The 24,846-nt window shown below is 41.2% G+C and overlaps 1 protein-coding gene across 1 annotated transcript; it reads left to right on the plus strand.

Moving 5' to 3' along the window:
* The first annotated feature begins 357 nt into the window (after positions 1–357).
* LOC140652002 (melanopsin-like) lies at positions 358–23,668 on the plus strand. The gene is made up of 10 exons (XM_072862253.1): positions 358–491; positions 2,803–2,936; positions 4,592–4,795; positions 5,224–5,395; positions 7,194–7,349; positions 8,482–8,589; positions 14,499–14,673; positions 17,111–17,197; positions 18,867–19,016; positions 23,279–23,668. Exons 1-10 carry the CDS (start codon positions 358–360, stop codon positions 23,666–23,668), a joined length of 1,710 nt encoding a protein of 569 aa, XP_072718354.1.
* The last annotated feature ends 1,178 nt before the right edge of the window (positions 23,669–24,846 follow it).

The raw sequence follows: 24,846 nt of genomic DNA on the forward strand, positions 1-24,846 counted from the left end.
TTCTTGAACTGAAGGTCATGTTGTCAGCTAGCTCCGCGCCCCAAAGTGCAGCAGTTGCCCAGAGCGAGTTTCATGCTAGCACGTCTTTGCCTTTTTCACATCATCATTGCAGCTTCCTTAATATTTTTTCCAGTCTGTTTTCCCTGTTGTTGTTTTTTTACTATAAATATGTACTGTTAAAGTAATGAAGGCTACTTGAGGGAAACTTGATTACAGAGGATGTGAAAAGAGCGCAGAGGTGTGTGTTTGATTTGCACAAACTGTGGAAGCAAGTGCTCTGCCTTCCTTCAAGTGGCTGAGCACGTGTCCCTGGTGATAAGCTCTCCTTTTCCTCTTTTTTCCATTCAGGGTTTGAACATGGGCACCCAGCCACACACCGTGACCAAGACAGAGATCCCCGACCATGTTCTTTACACTGTAGGAACATGTGTGCTCATTATTGGCTCCATTGGCATCATCGGAAACCTCCTAGTGCTCTACGCGTTTCACAGGTACAAAAATTCCTTTTACAGTTAATCTGACTGGCCTTGAGGTTCACAAGTGCCTGTGTGCAGATGTTCTGCATGCGTTTCCTCCTGGATTAAATCTCCAGGCAAAGGCTGATGGCATCAGATGGGGGAAGGCAACACCACCACCGCCCCTCCCCCCCCCCCCATCACTGATAACCTCAGTGTCAATTCCTCGTGTTTTAAGGAACCAAAGAAAATGAGAAAACAAATACCATGTTCTATTAACAATTCTACTGAAAAGTTCAAAGAAGAGTTTAATACTTTTACTGATAGAAACAGCAGAGTTCTTCACTCACCCTGTAGAATTTGCAGAAATACTTGACAAAAACTGACGCTCTTCCCAGCAGCCCAGATGTCCTGGAAGGACCAAGAAAGCAATGTGCTACATGAAATGAGCTCATGCCATCAGTGTATTCCCTGCTTCGGGCAGATCATAGGATTTCTGTCAGTTTGTGTGCTCTCTTGGCTTCTGACAGCGTAATAGACAGCCAAAGCTCCTGCAGCTACAGTATGCAAAAATCTCATGGAAAAAATAAATAGCTTTCTTCTGTCCCACACCGTGATGCTGGATTTCAAAATCCTCCTCGCTCGCTGCTTGCTGTCATCATGCATGTTGATGCAGAGGGGGCTTACAATGCAAAAAACACCACTGGGGTTATGAACCAAGCATTAGTTTCCTATTCTTAAATGTTTAAGACAGATAAATTAGTTTCGTTATTTTGAATAACTGGCTTTTAATATGAGATAGAGGAGAAATTGAATTCCCTGTGATTGTAGATAGCTTCATGATTTTTGAACTGCCATGCAAGCTCTCCATTTTTCTTGACATTTGTTTGTTTCAGCTGGTGTAATAAAAGCATTACATTGTCAAAGTAGGGAAATCTCCATAGGCAGACAAGCACCTGTGGAGGTGTGAACTCTGCACCCCCTCTCACTCAGTTGTCGCAGGCAGTTATGAGACCCAAGATTTTGTTAGAACTGCAGAAGCATTGAGATGGCTTTCTCAATTTCTTTTTCAGTATTTCTTTATCAGCATGAGGAAAGAAATTCATGTTAGCTGCAAATACCGATATTTTAAAGCACCTCAGAGACACCTCAGTTCTTCAACTTGCTACACTGAAGGAGGCATTTGGGGGAAAAGAAACAATTATTTCAAACTATTGAGGATTACTGCATGCAGGTTCCAAGAACAAATCTATTTATAAAATCCTGCTTCCTCCCTATGTCTCACAGAGTGTGCCAAGTCACTTCTTTTTGTATTATATGTACCTGACACTGTGAAAAGTCCTGAATTCAAGCTCTAGGTATCAAAGCTCTTTACTTCGCTCTTCAACCGATACAGTGGTTCACATTGAGGGACTACTAGTTCAGCATTACACCTTCTCAGTATATCCCTCAAAAGTGCCAGTTTTAAGGTAGATTTGGGTGAGCTGAACTCACAAATTAATTTAACTTTCGTAGTGGGACGTAATATTTGATCAGAGCAACAAGGGCATATTCAACCAAATAACCCCAAGGAAAAGTGAGATACATTACCAGTATCTTTATTCCTCTTAGCCAGAGCCAAGGGTAATCTTGAATACCAGCTGAAAGTTTCCTAGGAGGTTGTAGCTCCAGATATCCCTACGAAGTGAGACTACGTGAGGTGGTGAGATGTGGGGAAAAAACCTGGAAGTGATGTTTGTTTTCTTTGGATAAGTTTTGCTTGCAGACTGGCTGCTGCTTTCACGCTCCTCGTTGTGTTTAATGTTGCCTGTTCATCTGCAGCTGAGTGGTTTTGTTATCTCTTATGAGACGTGTATGAACAAAAGTGTTTTTTTCAAACCTCTGTGCATGCTCTGCTTGTGCCGTAGCACTTTGCAAAGGGTCATTTATTTAGTGGTAATGTGGCGCCTTTTCGGGTCAGCAGCTTTTAAAAATTCACCAAAAGCAGGTCCTTTGGCTCTGTAACCTGCTTCAGATCCTGGTCTTGTGTAGTCCAGGACACGCTAGGTGTTACCGCTCTTATAGGGACCTGCTTGTCTCCTGAACAAGTCCGTATTTTTCAAGACAGCTGGAATTCTCCTCAGTTTGAAGAGGAAATAATCCATTTTATCCCCCCTGCTATTGTCAGTCACCATTTTGAAATGACCGTATCTGTAGCTGCAGTAATTGAGTGATGATTAGCAATTGATGGACTGTAAGTAACTACCAATTCCAACCTGGATAGTATCTGTTTATGCTAGTAAGCAAAGTTATGAAGTTAACCGTTCACTTTGTCTATTTAAAATCACGTATTTCTCATGTTTTTAAGCAACAAGAAGCTGAGGACACCCCAAAACTACTTCATAATGAATTTGGCTGTGAGCGACTTCCTGATGTCAGCTTCTCAGGCACCCATGTGCTTTGTCAACAGCTTGCACAGAGAGTGGATACTTGGAGATATAGGTACTTTTCAACACTAATTCATACCTCACTAGCTCTACACTGCTTGCAGCCTATTTTAGCCATAACAATCTTGGCTTGTGCCGTGGAGACAGCAGCAAGACTCTTGAGTGACAACCCAGGTTCTTGACATCATCAGTTGGCATGATGGCACATGTTTTGTGTTATAAGTTTGATTCTTTCATCTTACTGATTTTGGAAAGAAAGGAGTCAATATCAACATGTAATCATGTTACCCTTTAGCCTGTAAGGGCAGATGCTATGGCTGAAGATGGGTAGAAAAGGTTTATTAAGTAGTAAATATATTTTTCTGTATTAGTTTAAGAGGGAGTTAATATTTTTATTTAGAAATGTATGTTGATATCCATTAGCATACTTCTAGGAATCTCACATTTAAGAAATTTAAATAACGATAGTCAGTTCAGGACTTTCTGCAAATTGAAATTCCTTTCTTTCCAACTGCAAGAAAGAAAAGGTGATGCATGCTCAAATTATAGCTGAAATGTGAGTATAGCAAGTTCCTCAGAAGGCTCTATGCTCCGCTCAGTACTGCTCATCACATCATTGGGTGAAACTTTGCACCAAGTAGTGGTCTCATGTATTGGTGGAGAAAGCCCAGAGACCAGGTATTATTTAGCAGCCCAGAAGGGCTCTGCTTTGGTTTGAGGATGTTTTTAGTCGTGCTCATCCCCTTAGATAAATCAGTGTAAATTATCATGCTGCCACAAATGAAGCAATTGATTTGGTTTGAGTGGGATTTGGTCCTTAATTGCAGGTTACTTGTAAAGACGTCAGAAGAAGTCTGCTTTAAAGTTGAATCTGGTATTTCAACTTCCTCCCATTCCTGGTGGGCTGTTGTCTATAACCACACAGGTGATGCAAGATCTCAAAAACTGAATGATCATTTGACCCAGGTTTCTGAATCAAATTAGGGACACTGTAACTGTACAAGTTTTCATCTGCTAGCGCAATGCCTGAATGCAAAGATGGGAAAAAAACCTGTTCCATGTAAAAACTGTCAGTTAAAAAAAAAAAAAAATTAAATAGTTAAATAATAAAAATATTATTAAATTATATTAATATATTAATATTACTAGAATCAATAGTATTAAACCACATTTATAAATATTATCAAAATACTATTAAATTTTATATTTATAAAATAGAAAATTAAATTTAAATGCTATTAAATATAGGAGCTGGAGCTATGTTTTACAGCTGGTCTTTCAGGCATCAAATTTAAACCACTTCTACATTTTTAAGCCACATAAACCAAAGTCATTTTTCAAAACATCCATCTGTCATTAGCAGACAGATGTCTGCTGCAGCCTGTTAAGATCAATATATTGGGCAACAGTCCAGGAAAATGTAACTTTAATTAGATTGGATTTTCTTTGAGGCAGTTTTCCATTGACAAAAGGTTCCCAGTTGCAGCCCACAGTGGAGAGTAGGACCTGTTAAATACATATGTTTTTATTTTATTAATATTTGTGTTTTTTCTAATAAACAATAATTATGAAATTGTGAAGCTAAGAAAATTCTTCTATGGGAGAGAAGTCCTGAGCCAGGAAAAAATGGGAGGTTTATCATGTCAGGCTCCAAGAGAAAACATGCGTCTGTTTTAAGAAAATCCCTGACATTGCCATTTTCTGCTTCAGGCTGTGACTTGTACGCTTTCTGTGGGGCACTCTTCGGAATAACCTCCATGATGACTTTATTAGCTATTTCTGTTGACCGCTACCTTGTGATCACTAAGCCCCTGCGATCCATACAGTGGAGTTCAAAGAAACGCACCATGCAGATCATCGCTGTTGTGTGGCTGTACTCGCTGGGATGGAGCGTGGCTCCGCTCTTCGGGTGGAGTACGTTGTCTGCTCTCTACCTCTTCTAGCATTCCCTACGTGGTCTGGTTTAGCCTTGCTTGGGGTATGAAAAAATGAGATCTTTGATAAGTTCTCTGGTGGATGCCCAGCCACCACCTGATGGTTTGCTGTTGTACCGTGTATCTGCAGCTACTGCGGCGCAGATACCCTCCTCGCCCCTACCCCCAGCTTGTATTCAAGCAGGACAAATTGCAGATGGAGTAGGAGGTGTATCTCGGAGTCTGGCAGTCCGGACCTCCTCTCCACGTGTGCGCTTGTATTCTCAGACCACATGTATAATACAGCATGCATAGCTCTTCAAGACTATGTATACAGTACAGGGTTTATTTTAATTGCTCAGTTGCTGGATCAGCAGCTGTGCAAGCTTTGGGTGTATGTGTAAATAACGTATTCCATGTATTTCATAGGTTCCTATGTGCCTGAGGGCTTGATGATATCCTGTACATGGGACTACGTAACCTACTCCCCTGCAAACAGAAGTTACACCATGATTTTATGTTGCTGCGTGTTTTTTATTCCCCTGATAATAATATTCCATTGCTATTTATTTATGTTCCTGGCCATAAGACGTACTGACAGGTAAGCAATGTAGCTGAAATAAGTAAAGCTCCCTTCTCTTGTATAAGAAGATTTTCTCAATTTCTTTAGCTGCAGAAAAATGTGAATCAAAAATTAATCTGAACTGAAATTGGAAATAAAGTGGCAGATCATTAACAGCTGTAACTGGAGAAATATTTTTGCCAATGTAAAAACTGGAATGGATGTATGTGTTTTGGAGTAGGGAAAGAAGTCTCTGGTGGTTCTAATCTTAGCCCAGAATGTGGTAACTAATCGTATGTCAGATAATTTGATAGTTTGGATTATTTGTATTTCAGATTTGCAATACAAGGAACACAGTCCCTGTGCATTCCAGCATGGTTTTCAGCCTCAAGGGATGATAAATAGCGTATAGCAATGGGGGCATCATCTGCCTTTGAGCTGCTCTGTAAACATAATAGTCCTCATATTTTTTGACAGTTTTATTTAAGGCAGGCATCCCAGAAAATCTTGTAGTTCACTCAAGCATCACAACTGCACGCACAAAATCTGGCTATGCTTGTTAGGACGCTTTTTTTTCCAAATTCTTGGTCTATATTTGAAATAAAAATTCAGCAGGGTGTTAGATCTGTAAAGTAACTTCATTGTGTCAGTTATTTTTCTCCTAATGAGCACATGACTTATCTTTGGTCTGATCCAACACCAGCTGAAGTTGTGAGTCCTTCCTGCTGCTCACAGTGTCATCAGCTCCGATGGCTTTTCTCTGCACCTATCTGCAGGCACTTGTTGAAGTCATTTGCCTTCACGAGGCTAAATTCCATTTTTACATGCATGTTTAGCTGTATGCCTAAATGGAAGTTCTTCCTGAGCTCTATTTTTGGCCTTGGTCTTGGTTTTACTATGCTTTGTGTATGCATATTTGATACCAAGCGAAGGAGCAAAGAATGCATCCTTAAAACAATGGTGGCCTGTACACCCATGAAGCACAGTGGCCACAAGATTTTTCTATGCCTTTTGCTCACTAATACAGTAAACTCACTTTATGGGTATTTTCACAGTGCACCAGGAAACAGTTTGTTACCCTGCTGGCTGGTAATGACTGTCTTCAGCCTGAAATATATCTTCATTTAACAACACTGATATGTAAAAACTGTTATTTTTATGCTAAACTATATAAAATGCTAAACCATATAAAATCATTTTTTTAATAAAGTGTGAGGTGTTTGTCTGATGTGAGAAGATAATTTCATGGGACAGTTTTTGGCAAAATTATTAGGACTGCCTGTCGTACTCTACTCTGAAAATACTCTTCTCCTGTGAATAAATCTGCAGGGAAGTAAAAATGTCCCCGTAAGCATTTGGGGCCAGGTTCCTCAGAGTGGTCAGGGTATTCCAGCACATGTTACCTTGTGAGCTGGCATTTCTGCAAGCTGTTTCTCCCTTGAAAAGGAAAAGCCATCAGATTTGATTTTGCATCCAGCTCTGCCTTTGCTTGCTCCACCTCTGAGAACAATGAAGGGTTAGGGATACCAATTTCTTCACCCTCCTGACCTGAAACCCTCCTTGTGTCAGGATAAGGAGATGGCAATCCCATCCTGTAGTCCCAGGGGTTCTTCTGGCTCAGTCCCACACGTGGTCAAAGCTTAGACAAAACACACGAGACCATTTTACTACATTAATTACCTCCTAGATTTTTAAAAATCAGAGGACAAAAGAATAGTTAGAGCAGGGAAAGATGAAATCTGCTTCATTTTGCATATTGCTGGGAATGCATTAGAGATGTTGCACAACGCTTTTTCACCCTTCTGCTGACATATCTGTATTTTTCCCCCCCTCACAGAGATGTTCAAAAGCTAGGGTCCTGCAGCCGGAAATCCTACCTCTCTCAGTCCATGAAGAATGAATGGAAACTGGCAAAAATTGCTTTTGTGGTCATCATTGTGTTTGTCTTGTCCTGGTCTCCGTATGCTTGTGTCACCTTGATTGCCTGGACAGGGTAAGTGGAAATGTAATCCAAACAGCATGGATTATTCTGAGGTATGATTAGTACTGTCACCCACAAAAAACAGATCACCCTTTGGAACGGGGTTTAAATAGTTATTACATTAGAGGTGATATTGCTTTCTTCACTATATCCTTGTGGATAAAGCCAGGAAAGAGGTTGTCTATGTATATTAAAAGTATTATGACTTTTTATCTACATTTTTGGTAGGCACTGTTTCCTCTCCCCCGTGATCCTTTCTTTGAATGAATTGGAGGAGTTACCTCTTTTCCCTCCTAATACCTGTTCTCTGAAGAGGTTTCCACCATACACTGCTGCCTCTGACAGAGGGCAGAAAAGAGGTTAAATTCCCAGATCTTCACCTCTGAGCTCCCATCTTCCTCCAACCACGCTCTGCTCCAAAGGGACCTGTTGTCTTCTCAGTGCATGTTCTTGATTTCAAGGTCAGGTTGGACAGGGCTCTGAGCAACCTCATCTAGCAAAAGACGTCCCTGCCCATGGCAGGGGGGTTGGACTAGATGATCTTTAAAGGTCCCTTCTGACCCAAACCATTCTATGATTCTATGATATTGATTGTGATTATCCTGCGCCAACATTGATCACACGTGACTGACTGTGGGAGCTTAAAGTCAAGAGGAGAATGTTGGTTTCAAACCACTTCTAGTCCTCTCTTCCTTCTGCAGTGTTTGCAACTGAGTCATTGACACCCATTACTCTGCAGCATGGATGTTGCTGCTGAAAGATTTTTAGGTTTGATTCTGCTTTCTTTTTTATCACCATTCCCTTTTCCCAGATGGTCACAATGGGGGTCGTTTGGTTTTTTTTGGGGGGGATGTGCCTAGTGTAGAAACAGGGAAGGTGATTCTTTGTGTTCCTGGTCATCCTCAAACAGATAACTAATTACTTGCATGTCTTTCATCTTCTCCAAATGAGTGAAACCAAGTAGACACTGTCAAATGCAAGCCTTTCATCTGAGCAAAGAATGCATTTGAATGAATTAACGTTTCAGGGGTATTTCTTATCAAGAGATCACAGCACAAAAACAGTCAAAAAGAGTAATATGTTTTAGTAATTTAGTATTAATCCATGGCATAGCTGTGTGTGTAATGTTTTTGCTTTGTTTTAGTCGAGGCAACACCCTAACACCATATTCCAAATCTGTGCCAGCAGTTATTGCCAAAGCTTCTGCAATCTACAACCCCATCATATATGCAATAATTCACCCAAGATACAGGTACAGTAAACATATAGGTATGTGTATAACTGTGCATGCAAATGTGTTTTTTACAATGATCAAACTACCCCCATTCCCGCAGCCTCGCCCCATGCGATGTGCGCTCCTGCCCTGACCACCCCATAAGGGGATCTGGGTGGTCAGACCCCGCACCATGTCCACCAGGCAGCCCAAACTGCATGTGGAGCTCCAGACGTGGCCTCAGGGGTGGGCAACAATCCCTCCCCCCTTCACCTTACTTCCCCCTCACAACCCTGCTCTGTCCTGTGGAGCTGCACAACACCGTGACTGACAGGAGGAGGAGGTGATGCTTAGGGTCATCCTCTGCCATATCAGGGACATGCTAAAGAGGTCCCAACTCTCTGGATAATAGGTCCCAACAAGCGAGGCTGAAAAATCACATCATCACCAATTTAAGAAGCTGTATATGCATATGTTCAAGGTTTGGTTTTCTGAAGCGCTTATGTTGTTCACTTTACACCAACGTCAGTACTAATGTAAACAAGTTGCTGGTCTTTGGAGAAGCTCTGTAAGAAGCAAACAGCATTTGCATAGAAGTTCTGTGCAAAGTGAGAGCTGTAGGAAGCCAGTAATCCAGACAGAGCCCCCTGCAAATGACAAATATTTCCAAATATACTGAAAATACTGCTCTTCTGTTAGCAGGCTTGCTAACTTTGGTCAACAAGTATTTGCCTTCAAAAAACAAAGCAGATGTTTCTAAAATACTCTACTTTGTGGAAAGAAGTTTCTTCTGAAGGCTCAGTTTTCATATTTGTTTCATTTAGTTGTCTCAGGTAAAAGCTTTTCCATTTTTTACCTTTTTCAAAAATATTAGCTTTAACATAAAAAAAAAAGTGTTACACTACACTAATGTGGTTTACTGGTCAAAATGTGATGCTGATCACTTATCTGAAACACTTCGATGTTTTTTTCCATATGAAATATTTCTGAACCTATGCCTTCATAAGCAAATTATTCTGCATTTTCATTCTACTTATTATTACAGATATCAAGTACTGTATACTTTAAAACAGAAAACTACGCCAACCAGCACAATTTCTCTAACAAATACTCAAACACTATCCAGTCTCAATAGCTGCATGGTTAGCCAACTTTTCTTGCCTTTTTATTTCCTTCTCAACTCCCTCACAGCCAGTGAATGAGTTTCTGAGCTGAAAGGTATGAATTCTGCTTTTTACCCAGGCCCTCTGACTGCAGTAAGATAGGGGATAGAGAGTATAAAGATAACTTGTTCCCCCAGAGTAGATGATTAGAAAGGTAACAATGCATTGTAAAAAAAAAAAAGATTTCCATACTGTTGCTCTGATGGGAAACCTACAAAATTAGGTGAATAGAATGATAATTCAGTATACCATAAAAGACACTCCTTCAAAGAATCAGAAACCTTTCCCTTCACAGAAGAAGTTCCATTATAATCTCCTTTAATAACTTCTTTAGAGCATCCCAATTGGTCTCCAGAGACCAGCTCAGCCTTCCCCAACATTTAGGGAAAGCATGAGAAGGAACCACCTTGCATTTCAGAAAGGTCACCTGCTCTTTGAGCTAGCTAGGACCTGGAGGCATGCATAGTATGGACACATCAAAAATTATTGTATCTTCAGTCATGTGGTCCTAAAAGGGAATTCTGCAAGGGAATAAGCCGGCATGGTGTTCTGCTGAATGGTTTCAAACCAGGACAGACTTACCCTGCACTTCCCAGACACTATGCAAGCTAACACTTCTTTTTTGAAGCCATAATTTTATTTAGAAATGTCCTCCCAGCTTCAGCTGAGAAATGTGTTCAAGTACTGGCGAAGTCATTCTCTTCTGTTAAAAATTCTAAAATGCTTGGTTTCCAAAAGTCCAGCAAAAGTAGGGTTTTGGGGGTTTGTTTTGGGAATTTGTTTGTTTGTTTAATGTAAGGAAAGGAATACAACTCCATTATGTTCTCAGCCTTATCTCAAGCATCAGATGAGCTCCTAAATACTTTTTTTCACCTTTACAACTCACAACAGTGTACACAGAAGAAGCTATACCTCACATAGAAGATATAGCTCAGATCTTGCAATTTCCTCCCAGAGCTGTACGTAATGTGGTTTTGAAACATTGGCAGTGAAAAATACTTTATTCTATAAAAGGAGGAATTCTTGTAACAAAACTTCTATTCAGCATATCTCTAGATTTTTCTGCAAGTCTTTCAAAGCGTATCTACCGCAAAGGGATGCTGTGTCAAAAGTTCAGACGAAACACGGGGATGCCGTGGTGATAAATGTGATAAATGTATAAATGCCACTAGATGGCAGGGTTAGTCGTTGGTATGAGGTTTGTCTCGCCCATGAAGGGGAAAAGCTGCTAGGTTATATTGCCTGAAAACTAGGATTTGGGAGCTGGAAAGAGAGTTCATTGTTTTGAATGTCTGATGAGTGAAGGTGTGGTTGTAAGAACAGTTAAAGCTTCTCAGAAGGCTGGTGGAAATATACCCAGAAATGGTGAAAACATGTATTTCGTTTGAAAATGTCTGCGATCGTAACACTGTTTTGCATCCTGCAAAAACCTGAGTCCATCTTGGTTTTTGAAGGTTGTAGATTATTTTAGTTTATAACAAGAGAATGACTATTCTCCGATGGCTTGTAGAAGTTCAATGAGAAGATTTGCATAGCTGGCTGACACATTATGAAGCTGGTATTTTTTTCTGACCCAAAGCTATTGTGTCCAGTGATTCCTTATATTATTTTGCAAAGTCAAGAGAGTGTTTTCAAAGCAGATACTATATAGTGAGCTGCTTCAATTAGTGTGTTTCCTACCAGCATTGGCTCTTCCAAGTAAGACTGTATTAAGAAAAAGGCTGGAGTCCACAACAGGATTTCAGAGACTCTCTTAAAATGTGGGGTTTTTTTTCCACTTCTTAATTTGTCTTTCTAGACATATCAACAAGAGAAGTGTTTATGCAGTTGTTTTGAAGACATTTTATAGACTTGGTAGTCATCCAGTCAGGAAAAGAAGTAATGCTGGGTCCCTTGTGATGAATCAAGCGTGCAGTTCTAAAACTGAAAAAGCAGCTACAGTATGCCAACAAGTCAGCTGGTGAAAATATGTTGGCAGGACCAATTTTGCTTGAACAGTGAATAATGAATATGTATGTAAAGATCAGGGTTTCTGGATAATTTCCATATCTTCTAATAATTCACATTATGCCTTGAAAGTCATTTATCCAATGATGGATAAACGGGCCGGTCTGTTCAGGCCCAAGACTTAAGGGTTTGGGGTGGGTTAATCACTGCTTTGTATTGGAACTACTGAACTGGGTTAAATCTAAGTTGTTTTCCAAACCTTTCTGGAAAGAGGCACCTAGAAATCAGGATCTAAGGAGTTCAGATGCGGCTGAAACTGGTGACGTAACGCTACCAAAGAAAGTTGCTTTTTTGCACAGAGAATTGCTGTTGCTGCACCTTAACACTCCAAGAAATCAAACAAGTCTTTTTGTAGGGTTTCCTTACCTTAATCAATGAAAAGAAGTACATTACAATGAATGTAACTGAAAATGTAATAGTGACCTTTGTGCTAGCATTTGGCTTTTAAGAACTGGTCTGAGAGGTCAATTGTTATATACCCCCCTGCCCACCCACTCCCCACCAGCATGAAGGAGAAAAACACTTCTCTCCCTGATAGGTATCTCTGAAAGTAACAAATGTGAGTAAGTAAGGAAATGTGTGCAAAGTTTTAATTCATGAAATGCTGGTTTGGGGGGGAAGAAAGTTTTCACTCCCTTAACAACCTGTACGTGAGCTGTAGAGAGCATTGCTTGGCTGTTGTTAGAGTTATTGCAGAAACTTCCTTAGATTTTGGAAGTTTTAGGTTTTATAATAATTTGTTCATAGCAAATGGGGAAATTCTGCATCTCCATGTTTCCAAGTTGCTCCCAAGTGAAGCGCAATTTTACAAAAATGGTTTGTTCAAAACTGCGCCATCATAGATAACTGAATAATCACAAACAATTTTGATTTGCAATATTTTCTCAAGAAGTCGTTTGCAATTACTACATATTTGACTTTGGGTGACTTTTATTTTAGAGGATTATAAAAATATCATCAAATAAGCACCTCAGGTTTATACCTATTTTGTATTTCTCATGTACAGTATTAAAACTCCTTTCAAAATCCATACTTTCATCTCAGCCCACAAAATGTCCCTCAACAGTCCTCCCAAATATTAGTAAAATTGAAACTCTGGTCCCTGCCATCAAAAATGTTCTTATGTTGTCCTTGAAATTTCACCATCAGACATACATTTCCTGAACCTCTGGTGTGAGGAGGTCTCTGCATGAAATTCCACTTACTAAACAGGATGGTATGTTTTACACCAACTTGAAGTTATTGAATAATTTACAGCCCCAGGTAGGCTGTGATAGACATCAAAAGCAATGTCTATGTCTGAGGGAAGTGGTTCAGCTTCTCAGCTGGGGAAAAAAGATGGCAGCTGCTTTTTCAGCACCAGCCTGAAGTCCTCAATATGAAAATCAATTTATGGGGGCTTGGCATTTTCTCATGTCCTGTAAACACCTGCTGGTTCTCAAAACTTTTTATTTTCTGCACAACATTAGCTCTTTTTTTTATCCAGCACCATGTGGGCAGCCTCCTGCACCTCGGCAGAATCAGGAATGATGGTGCAAGCAGAATGCTCTCGTCAGTCCTCGTCTCCACTGTAGGCACTGAGCTGCTTGTTCAGTTGCCTTTTTAGTTAGAGAGGAAAGACATGCAGGTCTTTCCTCTCTAACTAAGGGGTCTGGTATACTGAGAGTTGTGATGATGCCAAATATTGGGGTTTGGTGGTGGTGGGTTTGTTTTTTGGGGTTTTTTTGGTTGGTTTGGTTTTTTTTTTTTTAATTGACAAACTAGTGATCTCATCTTGTGATCCCAGAATCGAGTCTCTGAGACTTTAAGGTGTGATCTTTTCAGAGAATAGAAATGATCATTTAAAATGTATTAGTTATTCAACAAACCTGGTAACTACAGAAGCAAAGATTTTACAATATACATCCACTTGACTTGCATCTCAGCGCAAAGTCAATATACTAACATCCTCCATTGAACCGTAAGTCCCGCGTATATAGTTGTTTTCCATATGCCCTGTTACTGTCTTGCTTCTTGACTTATTCATTTAGCTTTGTGCCAGTATTCGCTTCATCTGTTGGGCTGAAATAATGGATGGGGTGGCACTGGGGAGGTGTTATAGCAAATGCATTGCCCTGCCAGTCCTCAGTGGCAGCGAGGAGCAAGGCCAGCTGCAATCATGAAGGGGAGGCTCTTGGGCTCTTCTGCTCCATGCAGGGCTGGGGCCAGGAGGAATAGACTCACACAACCATTACTGAGATTATTATTTAATGAATTAGGCAGATTTAAAGTTCTTTGGGGCCTAGATCATCCTCCTCCTCTGTGCTTGTACGGAGTGTTAATTCCTGATAGGAGTTTACAGGAGCTGCCATGATACAAACAAACAATATCTGATTCTTCTGGCCCTCTCCCTCTTCCTTTTTTCCACTCGTCCTGTGCCTTTGCACAGAGAAGACCTTCACAGCAGCTAACCTGAAAGTTTTCTGCGTTAACCTTTTAATTAAATGAGAAGCAATCACGCTTTTCAAGATATTTTCAATTATTACTACTTATCCATGCAGCTCTTCCATGCGTGTTTTGATTCGAGGCCCAGAAGCCACCTGCTATTTTCCTTTCAGCCTGTTGAGTAGTTTCCACTAGATATACCATGCTGTTTCCATGTAGTATTTAAGACCTCCTCAATCAAAACAGAAGCTGTGCTGAGGTTATGGAAAGAGATGGTACTTTCACCACATGATTTTCAAAGCTACATCGTTACTGTGCCATTTGTGGTTTTTTTCTTCTCCCATTTTCCTTCAGAAAAACCATCCACAATGCTGTTCCCTGCTTGAGGTTCCTAATACGAATATCGAAGAATGACCTCCTGAGAGGCTCCATAAATGAATCATCGTTCAGGACCTCTCTCTCCAGCCATCACTCTCTTGCTGGCAGGACCAAGAGCACTTGTGTTTCATCAGTTTCCACTGGAGAAGCTGTAAGTCTGTTATTGTTTCCATGAAGGAAAGCAAGTATAATGTTTCTCCAACTCCCAAAATTAGTGACTCTATAAATACATATTCAAAATTAGAGAATGGGAAGGGGGGGGGAGGTAGCTAAATTTTTTGTGTCATAGGAGGTCATTTCTGCAAAGGCTTTCTGGGAGTTCATGCACGATGATTTCTGATCAGATAAAGCATCCAGGCTAGCATATCTGCCTGACTCAGATGCTTACTGGGACCATGGATGTTTGGAGTTTTTAACATGAATTAAAAGGAGCCATTGTCAGGCACTCCCCATGTCACTAGCCCTTTGCTACATAATTCAGTATCTGGTGAGGCTGGAGGACAGGAAAACCATTTCCATCCAAAGTTTTCTAAGCTATCCAGTAGCTGCTTTATTGTTTTAAAGGAAGCCTATTTTCTGTAGACAGGAAACTTTTTTATTAGTTTCCCTGGATTTTAACTGTGAGAAGTGGAAGATTCCTGCACCTGGAGCTAGGTGGGGTGTTTTATAAGCAGCGTAGCCCAAGTCTCAGTAAGGCTGGTGGTCTGGCTGAAGCGTAGCGTGAAGAAGCAGTTGCCTACAGCACAGAGGCTTTTCCTAGGGAATAGTCACAGGTTAGAAACTCAGGATGTGTAACCTGTTGGTTTGGGTTTTGTTAGGGGGGGAAAAGGCAGAGTGAGCCCTTTCTCTCCCTCCCAACCAAGCAGAATTAAACAGAAACCAGGTCTCATAGCAGTAGGGTTGAAGGAGTTAGAAATAAAAAGATCCCTTGGGGTTCTTCGGCATGACCTTGCTGAGACTTTGACCTTGCCATGACTCTGTAAGTCACAAGAAGCCAGCCTTGCCTGCAGAGGCGTTGGGAAGGCAGCTCCCGGGGAGGGACGGCAGCCGCAGCAGGGGCTGGGCTGGGGCTGGCCCTCCTGGGGACCTGCGCTGCTCCGCGCTCAGTTCGGGCACAAGACACTTCCCAGAGCGACGGCTGCAGTCAGTAACCTTTCACAAAGGTATAAATCACTGTGATGGACTGAGTGACAAACTCTTGGCTCTCCCCTTGAGCCAGGTGGCAGCGGTCTGAGCGAGGATGGGGCTCGGTTATTTGCGTGCTGTAACCTGCAGGCTGCTGCTTTCAGGGTCTTGTCACTGACAGTCAGGCCGTGGAGGTACTTTTCAGTGAAATTGTAACTATGTTGAGTATTTTTGGGAAAGCTGGGGTCCTTGATTTGGAAATGAGCCTAGGACCACCAGGAAAACCAGCATGGACAGTGCACCATTCTTGAACAAGATAACTTTGTATTGAATTTTCTGCCTGACAATGGAAGTTGTTCCTTTCAGGTAACAGCACCAGGGAGATTTCTGAACTCTTTCATGGCAGACAGACAGTAAAGCAAACACACCTGAGCAAAAAATGCACTGTTCACTGGGAAACCAAGCAGTCCCAGCCAACGCTAGCACTGTGCCTGGGGTGCTGACAAGAAATTCAGGCCTTCTGGCTGTGAAATCAAAAAACAGAACAAACAAACCACTTTAAGTGCCTGAGGGGAAGGCTCACTGCCTGAGCCCTAAGGAAACAAAATCTATCCCATTACAAAAGACAGGTTACTTTGCAGTCCATGCTGCTGCCTCTCTTGCACATTAACCATACAGCTGCATCAGGTAGACTTCCAGTTAAAATGACTCATTGTGCGCTACTGGGTAGCCTCAGCCGTGCAGCTTGTGAAGTTGCGAACTGTTTGGGGACAAGGATCCTCTTCCACTTTGTGACTGGATATCATGTATCCCAGCAGCATTCCCGGCTATCACTAAACAGCCTACAGGTTACTGTCTTACAGACAAGTAATAATGACGATAATTAAAGATCATGAAATCACTTAAATGGGGCGCGTTTTGTCATTCAAAATTAGCAGGTGTTTAAACACCATGCAATGGACAAAGCTACTTCTCAGGAGAGACCTGTTTTAGAAATGACAAGCTTTTTCTATAGTGTTTCATAAAATATGTCTACCATAAAATTTATTTTAAATTAAAACAATAAATAGAAGAGTGAAAGGCCTCTCTTAGCCTGGGCAAAGCCTTTTTTAGCGTACTGTTGTTCAGAGTTGAGCCCAAGCAAGTTTGAAGTGTGTGATGGGACTCTTGTGGAGTGTGACATTGCTGTACCACACCACACAGCACGAGGACCCCCAAATTTGCCTGCCTAGGCTCTCATAGTCTTCAGGGCACAGGGAGCACTTTAATGTTCATCTGGTTGCTGCTATATTAAGGCAAAAGACCTTCATGAGATAGGAAAAAAAGAGTGACTCACTTTGTATGGACTAATAAATTTAGCATTTGTCTTTGCTCTTGAAGATATAAATAAATGCATAAATATTTCTGTTGCAATGTAAATGAAAATGAGATAATCTATCCTGCTGATTTATTTCCATTCACAGTCCACTGCTTACACAGTGATGCATGAGAGTGTCAACTGTGATGATTTCATAAACCGTAAAATACCCAGATTATCCTTCCAATATGAGGTTAGTATATGCAATATGCCAATATCCTGTCATAAAAAAAAAGAGTATATTTTGTTTGGGGTTGCTTAACAGCTTGAGCAAACAGAGCACCCACACATACCTGTATCCCCCTTGAAATCATAGGGACTACCTGTCTGCTTACACTTGTGCTTCATTCACTGTTTGTAGACAGCACGTCTAGCAACATGGAAATGTGTTGACACAGTTTAAAACAGGGAGGCTCCTCATTTACTTATTTCCAATCTTTTTTGCCCCTTTTACCTTTTAATTTTCCTTGACTTAAAGTTTATTCCTAAATTCTCTCCCCATTAATCCTTTGTTTGATGTCAAATTAGGTAATTTCTGTTGGATCACCCATCCTGATCTAAGAAGCTTTCTGTTCTTCACTGTTGGTCACTACATGGTTTTGGTTCATTGGGGTTAGCAGGTTATTGTGTGTGTTTGGTTGGGGCTGCTGTTTAAAGAGATAGGATAACGTGGATAAGAGGCTTCAGCCTTTGTCACAACTTTGGCTTAGGAGTCTCAAATAAAACACCTGCTGTTAGCTATGTGCAGCACTGTGTTGTGCCGTGTTGACCCAGCCAAAGCTAACTGTTCTTGGGGCAACTGACAGCTCAGTGCAGCTGTACAGATTTTAGCTGAAACAGCAGCTGCTGAAATAAAAGCTAAGCTCAACAACTCTTGCATGACAGCAGCACCGAGTGAAATTTTGGAATGCTCCAATAAAGTATTGATGGGCAGGACTGACACCAGCAACACTGTAAAAGACACAGCTGTTGCCACCAACTCTTTCCTCTGTGTGTTATGTACATGTTAGTGTAGGGAGACAACATATCCGTGAGTCACATAAAGTCGTAATTACAGTTGGATTCTACAAGGGAGGAGAAATAAACAGGTGGCAATACATAGATGTATGAGCAAAGTGATGCAGTGGAATTATACACTAGCTTCCCACTTGCATGGAGCCCTATCTATCTATCCATATCTAAAAGCCGGTGTGGAAAATAGTGGAATGGCCTCATCACTGATACTCAATCAAAAAGTCACCACAAAGTTAGTCACGGTGGATGGCCTCTGCCCCAGCCTGTAAATGTAACGGCATGGTTGCAATGTCACGATTGTGCTCCATTACTGGCTCTTGGAAAATTAGTGCAGAGCCCACCCATTGCCTCCCACCTTCTGGTGATGGTTCAGAGAAGAAGCAAGCTCATAGGGCTTGAGAAGCCTTGGGTGTTCTGGGTATCCAGCTGGGACGTATACAAATGTGGTTTTGGAGCTGTGCATGTCTACAGTTTTGTACCAGCTGATGGTCACATAGAATACCATAAGCCATATTGAAAAGATTGGTTGTACTTGCTCCCATCTTTAGACTTCAGGTGCTATGCGGCTATAAGCATTGCACAAGCAATGAGATAAAAAAGGGTGAAAAACATCCTGGTGAAAAGAGATTAAATAATTTTTCAAAGATTTTTTTTTTGGTTGAGAAGAATAGTCCAGGGTAAGTGACAACATTAAAAATCCAGGTTCTGCAGGAGGGTTTTGAGTGTGAGACCTGTGTTAGAACAGCTTTAGTTTTCTGTAAGTGTGCATGGTTTCTGCTAGAGTTTGAGAACTTTTAGAATTTGAGAAAGGATGTAACTGTGTGAAATCCTTCATCATTTGTGATTAGACCTGGAGCGATGTAAAGCTTGACCCTGTAGAGCCAGCTCATAAGAAACTGCAGCCTCGCCGAAGTCATTCTTTCTCAACAAGTGTGAGACAAGAGAAGAGAGACCTGCTCCCAAAGACCTGCAGCTGCGATGCAGCAACTGCAGAAAAGGTAAGGAAAAAAGTCTCTGCTGGGGACTCTCCATTTTACTGTTAATCTTGCTACAGTATGTCATCTCTGGAATAATAATTCAGCCTTTATACCGATCTCTTTCATCTGTAGGCTTTATTTATACTGACTTCAATGTCCTCTTCAGCCTTGCTGTTATTTCTTTTTTTGTGACCAATAAGCATGTCAGTAATACCTTATTAACTCTTTTCACTGATATGTTGCCTGTTTTTGGAAAGCCAGAATCAGCTCATAGCTCTGAAGCTGCATTAAAGCACAGTCAGTAGCATCAAATGTAAGAAGTCAACTTCTTTGCCTCTTTGCATATTTATCTACCCCAGCTCCAGTTCCTCCCATCCTGACCCTTGTGTCTACGTTGTGGCAGCCTCTTTTTATTACAAAGTCAGGGCTGCAAAACAGAGTTTGACATGATAGCCATCCTTTTTCCTCTTTTCAGTGTACATTAAAATGTCTTATTTTATTGAGGGGGAAGACAAGAAAGAAACTCCCATTTCTCCCTAAGGGTGGGAGAGTCTGGCCGCTGCCACCCTTCCCTCACTGAAAGAGGAGATGGTGAGTACTCAGCGCATCTTCTGTGGATGCATCACACTCATTGCCCAAACCACTGAGGTTTGGTGTCATGCGGTTGAGAAGCACCCCGTTCCCTGAGGAACTGCTGAGGATGGGAGCAGTAGGTCACCTGTGAGTCTGCCTGAACCGTATCACCAGTTTCAAGACAAGTATTTGTGATGGGTGGCACAATGTCAAGCATGTATCAGTGCTGCATTTTCAAGAAAAGAAAGGAGTTACAATCCCCTGCCTGTGGCTAGACTGAGTAGCACCCACTTTTTGATGGAGGCACGCTTTCACGGGGTTACTCTGGTGTGTGTAACCAAACACCTGCACTTTGGGCAGCTACAGCATCTGCTTCTGTCCCTGGTGCTCCCTTCCAGCTCCGAGGCTAATTGTCTAGAGACGGTGTAGTTTAAAGCAGAAGCTGTTCTGGAAATTTCCAGCCATCCGATGACCCGGTTCCTGCACGTGTCTGCCCTGTCTTCTTTCATGTGTGTCCTTAAGATGAAGTCCTGAGAAACACTGGTCTTTTCCTGTAACTGGTGTGAATAGTATTGATGGAAAAACAATGGCTTCAAATGTGGTGGCAGGCAACATGGGCTCAAATCTACTACCCACCTCCACTGCCCTCCATCAGTAGCCCAGTGTGTCCAAGGTAGTAGGCGAGTGATAAAGACAAGAGATTGTCTCCAGGTGCTCGAGAACCACCAGCTTTCAGTCTCACAAGGAAGTAGAAGGAAAATAAATCTGAGGTCATTGCATAAAAGTGTTCAGTAATACAATAAATATTTCTGTATTCTGCAATTTAGTACTGCGTAGCCCACAAAAAGGCTCAGACACTATACTTTGTCTTTGAAAGACATCTGTTGGATTATTTTGATAAATAACCTTTAAACAGAGTACCTTCATGCTGAGGCTTTCAGTGGTGTTCACTGAGATGTGTGGAGTTTATTTGCATTGAATGTTCAAAGCCTCATTTGCTTTTCTCAATATTTTCAGCAGGGATTCCTGTGTGGTGTGAAGCTCCTTTGTGCGTTAGCTAAATGCATAAATATTCATTCTATCAGAATAAATATTTACTTGTCAAGTTGAATTAGTGTATTTCACTATAAGGCCACCCATTTGTCCTTAAAAAAACCCCAACCAACCCTAAAGAAACCCCACTGCATTTTTAGATATTTATTGTAAGGTTTTAATAGCATTGTCTATGCTGTCCTATGCAATAGAATTGTCTATGACTGAATTCCAGTTATGGCACTTCCAAAAATGCTCACTTATGGAAACACAAGTGTGAATTTGGTGAAGGGTCACCTAACTTTTTGATTTAACAAAATATGATTATTTTTTTTTAGGAAAAGAATCTTACACTTCCTTCGCTTTCTTTAAGAAGACCATCTCAACAACATCTAAAAAATTTATGTACCTCTGAATTCTTTTAACTGACTGAGATCACGTCTCCCTAATGCACAGTTGCAGATGGGTTGTCAAAAAACAGTCATCCCTCAAGTGAAAGTAAAAAAGCCAATCGGTGTCCTGGGCTCGGTGCTTTCCAGAGCATAAAAACGCACGGGATTGTTTTCTGTGCTGCCACAAAGATATGATCCAGCCCCATGACTTATTGCAGTTAGTTAGGATGGTAACAGACTTGATGTAGACTGACACCTGGAAGCCTGGCGTGGCAGTGAAGGGGCCTTTTTGGAAGCACTAAAATGCAGGCATGTATTACGAGGATAAGATAGGTTTGGATACTTGATTTCAAAGGATTGTTGTCAAGGGAATTACCCGGCGTGAAAACTATTAAAAAAACCTTGGAAGTGGCATCCTGCCCACTAAGCCATATCCAAAAGAAACCCATCCTTCTGCTGCGGTGAAAACAGCACTTGAAGCAGGGAGGAGTCGTTTTAGTTGTTTTTCATTCTATTGTTATCATTGGTTTGGAAGAACAGACTTTTCTTCTCTGTCGGGTTGATTGAAACCACTTTTTTTTAGTACATATTGCTTCCCTCCACTGGGGTAGGTACAGCAGCTGGACAGATCGTTATTGATAGGGATTGGTAAATGATTCCTGCTGGTGGAGTAGAATTACATTATGCTGCAGTATATACCAGTATCTAATTTTAAACCCAGACTGACAGAGAGATGGGGGGTGGGGACGGGAGAGAAACCAAAAATTCTGGGGTTGTTTTTTAAAAAAAAAAAAAAGAAAAATTGTGTGAAAAACAAATGTTGTTGGTTTTCTGTCTGTAAAATCAGACTAGACCTATGCTATGCAATAACATATTCTGCCAAACTGCTTGCTAAGACTGAGGAGATGACCCCTAAATCTTAAAACCCAAACCAAAAAAAACCCCAAAACAACCAGAAAAACCCAGAAAAACCCTTCCATTTTTATTTAAGGAACAGTTTAGTTTGTCAGTATAAAGGCAGTGTCACCGGCCATGGAGACACCAGGTGGAGACAAAGGGGGCCAAGATTATAGCTCCTGCTGGGCTGTATTCATGCTAGAAACTGATCTAACATTTTTAAAAGATGTTTCCACATGAAACCCCTATAAATCCATGGGAATTACATGCCTGAATGGTGCAAGAAGACTAAAGTTGAATTAATGAGGTTTATGACTGGAACAGGAATATCTGCAATAGAGGAAAAATTTTACAAAACTATTATGGGAAGCTCAAGCAATGGAGAGACTCAGTGTAGCTAATTAATACACTTTACAATCATATTAAGAGAAATAAATAGAACTATAACTCTGAAAGATGCTTTATAACAATTTAAGTAAAGCTTAGTTGTACCCTGAATTCCATTAGGCTTCATGGGAATACACATAATAATGAAGTAAAAACTGCGTTTTACTTTAAATGTTGATTATCCCCAGGAAGGAGGGACTCCTAACTTCTCTCTATATCTGGCACAGTGATTTTATAACCTTAACTGTCATTTTCTAAAGCAAGGCAAAACTGATCACTCATGCTTTCCATTGCCAGTGTATTTAAATATTAACTAACACTTTCAAAGCTTACTTAGTTTACTCTGGTTTTGCATACTGTGCACGGAGAGTTATGGAAAGGTCACAGGAGAGTTGCCATCAGGGCCAATTTAGAAATTAGAGTTCTCTCAAAATAGGCAGATGGGAAATGGTTAGCAAAGCAAAATCACAGTCGCTCTTTTTCCCTTTGTTGGTGGAAGGTCCAACATCTGAATGCAAAGCCACCAACTGCCCCGAGGCAGTACCAGGAGCCATTTGGGGACACCATGGTAGAGATTGTCACAAGGATGTTGAAGCTTTAGGCAAATAAAGAATACAGTGTGCTTGAGTCTTATCTGAGATCTCTTCCATGAGAGAGAGAGAGAAGTACAATTATCCAGTAGCTTGAGATGTGTTAAAAATAGAGAAATTTTTTTTTATCATAAAATAAGTCAGATATAGGAATGGGTTTTTCTTTTCTTCTTTTTTTCTTTTTTGGCCTCTGTTGATATTTGAGCATGTCTTCTTTTGCTTCACTTAACATCCTGCTTTCCAAGCTGTAGATGTTAACACATCATGATTTTCCTTCTTTCTAGTCAATGATTCAAGTGTTTAGAAAATATGACTGGTGACTCAAACAGCAACTAGTGGTGATGAATTTCAAATACTGGTTTCCATAGTCATATGCTGTATGACAACTCTAAAGCTTATGTCTCTGCTCTAGGTTTCACTCTCCTCCAGCTGTTTGGAGAAGGTGCTTGGGTGGTCAGGCCTACGCAGTCCCCCTGCAACACTGGTGACCAGCTCCCTAAGAGCAGCTTCTCTGCCTGTTGGTTTGAATAGCAGCAGTGTCAGCAGAGGAGGAGACTCAGACACCTCACAGACGGCAACTCAAGAAAGCCAAGTTAATGGAGTCCTGGCCTCTATCATTAGCAATACAGTCCCTTGCATCATCATCATTCCTACCTCAGAGACCAACCTATTTCGAGAGGAACTGGAAGAGGAAGAGACTGAATTATTCCATTTTCATGACAAAAAGGGCAATCTGCTGGACTTGGAAGGGCTTAGCTCGTCCACGGAGTTCCTTGAAGCTGTTGAGAAATTTCTATCATAAGTTTGTCAAAAGAAAACTTTCCGGTAATTATTTTCTTGGCATCTTCTCCACTTAATTATACCAAATAACCAAAGCCTCGTAGGTTAGACCATCAGACTTTTTGTATGTTTATACAGTAGTTGCTAGGCAGCCTTCAGATTTATCTTTGTCCAGACCAGCTCAGGCGTGGAAACAGGCTTTCTTTCAGATTGTGCTGCAGGAAATGAGCAGTGGAAGATCTGGCAGCATGATCGAGTGGCATTGGTCGAGTCGGCCACCTGCTTTGTGGGGCCCTGATTTGTAACCGCAGATGGAGGTGCCAGCAGAAGGAAAAATGAATGAGAGCAGGGGCAGCTGCTGAATGTTTCTGCTACCTGCCCATGAAACAGCATTCCTGTTTTGGCAGCTCTCTTCTGGGTGGTGACGGGAAGCTTCCACCAGCACCAGCGGTAATGCAGACAGCTAGATGATCTGAACTATCTTTTAATCAAATTATTTGCAGTGTTGTTTTTGCTGTTTTGTTTGTTTTGTTTTTTTTTTTTTAATAGGCAGCTTGCTAAATGTAAATAAACAAACTGGTGGTGTATCTGGGAAGTGACTGCTTGCTTTTCAAGTTTAGTGCTAGAAGCCTGGATTTTACCTCAGCATTAGCACAATCACCTGAATGTCGGAATGCAAGGTGCTGTATGCTAAAACATACACTACTACCTGTAGAAGCATTTAGAGCACCCTCAGAGTTACAGTCTTGATTACATATGTATGGATCCTAATGAGTCTGTGATTAAAAGGGTGAATGTTCACAGCTGGCTTGACAAGTCACTGATAAAAATAAAGCCTTGGCTGCTATATATCACTTGTCTCTTCAGAGGAGATTCTTCTCCTCTCCTCCTCTAAAATGACCCAGCAGATGTCTTCTCCTACAGGTCACTTACCAGAGGCCTTCAGAGCAGGTGAAACATCATCTCGGGGAGAAAACTCTACAGTACTGTGGTGTTTGCTACAGGATCTGCAGGGACATCATTATCTGTGGTTACTCATTGTGCTTATTTTATCTGTGCTTCATGTTATGGCTCAGGCTGACAAGACACTCCTAGCATTTTATTCCTAAATGCATTCTTCTTCTCGTTACTCATTTTCCCTTTTTGTAAGATGTTCTCCACATCCTCCCTTTCAGTCTCTAACTTTCAAATGTAGACAAC

This window comes from Ciconia boyciana, chromosome 5 (genome assembly GCF_034638445.1).
Source record: "Ciconia boyciana chromosome 5, ASM3463844v1, whole genome shotgun sequence".
Classification (NCBI taxonomy): domain Eukaryota; kingdom Metazoa; phylum Chordata; class Aves; order Ciconiiformes; family Ciconiidae; genus Ciconia; species Ciconia boyciana.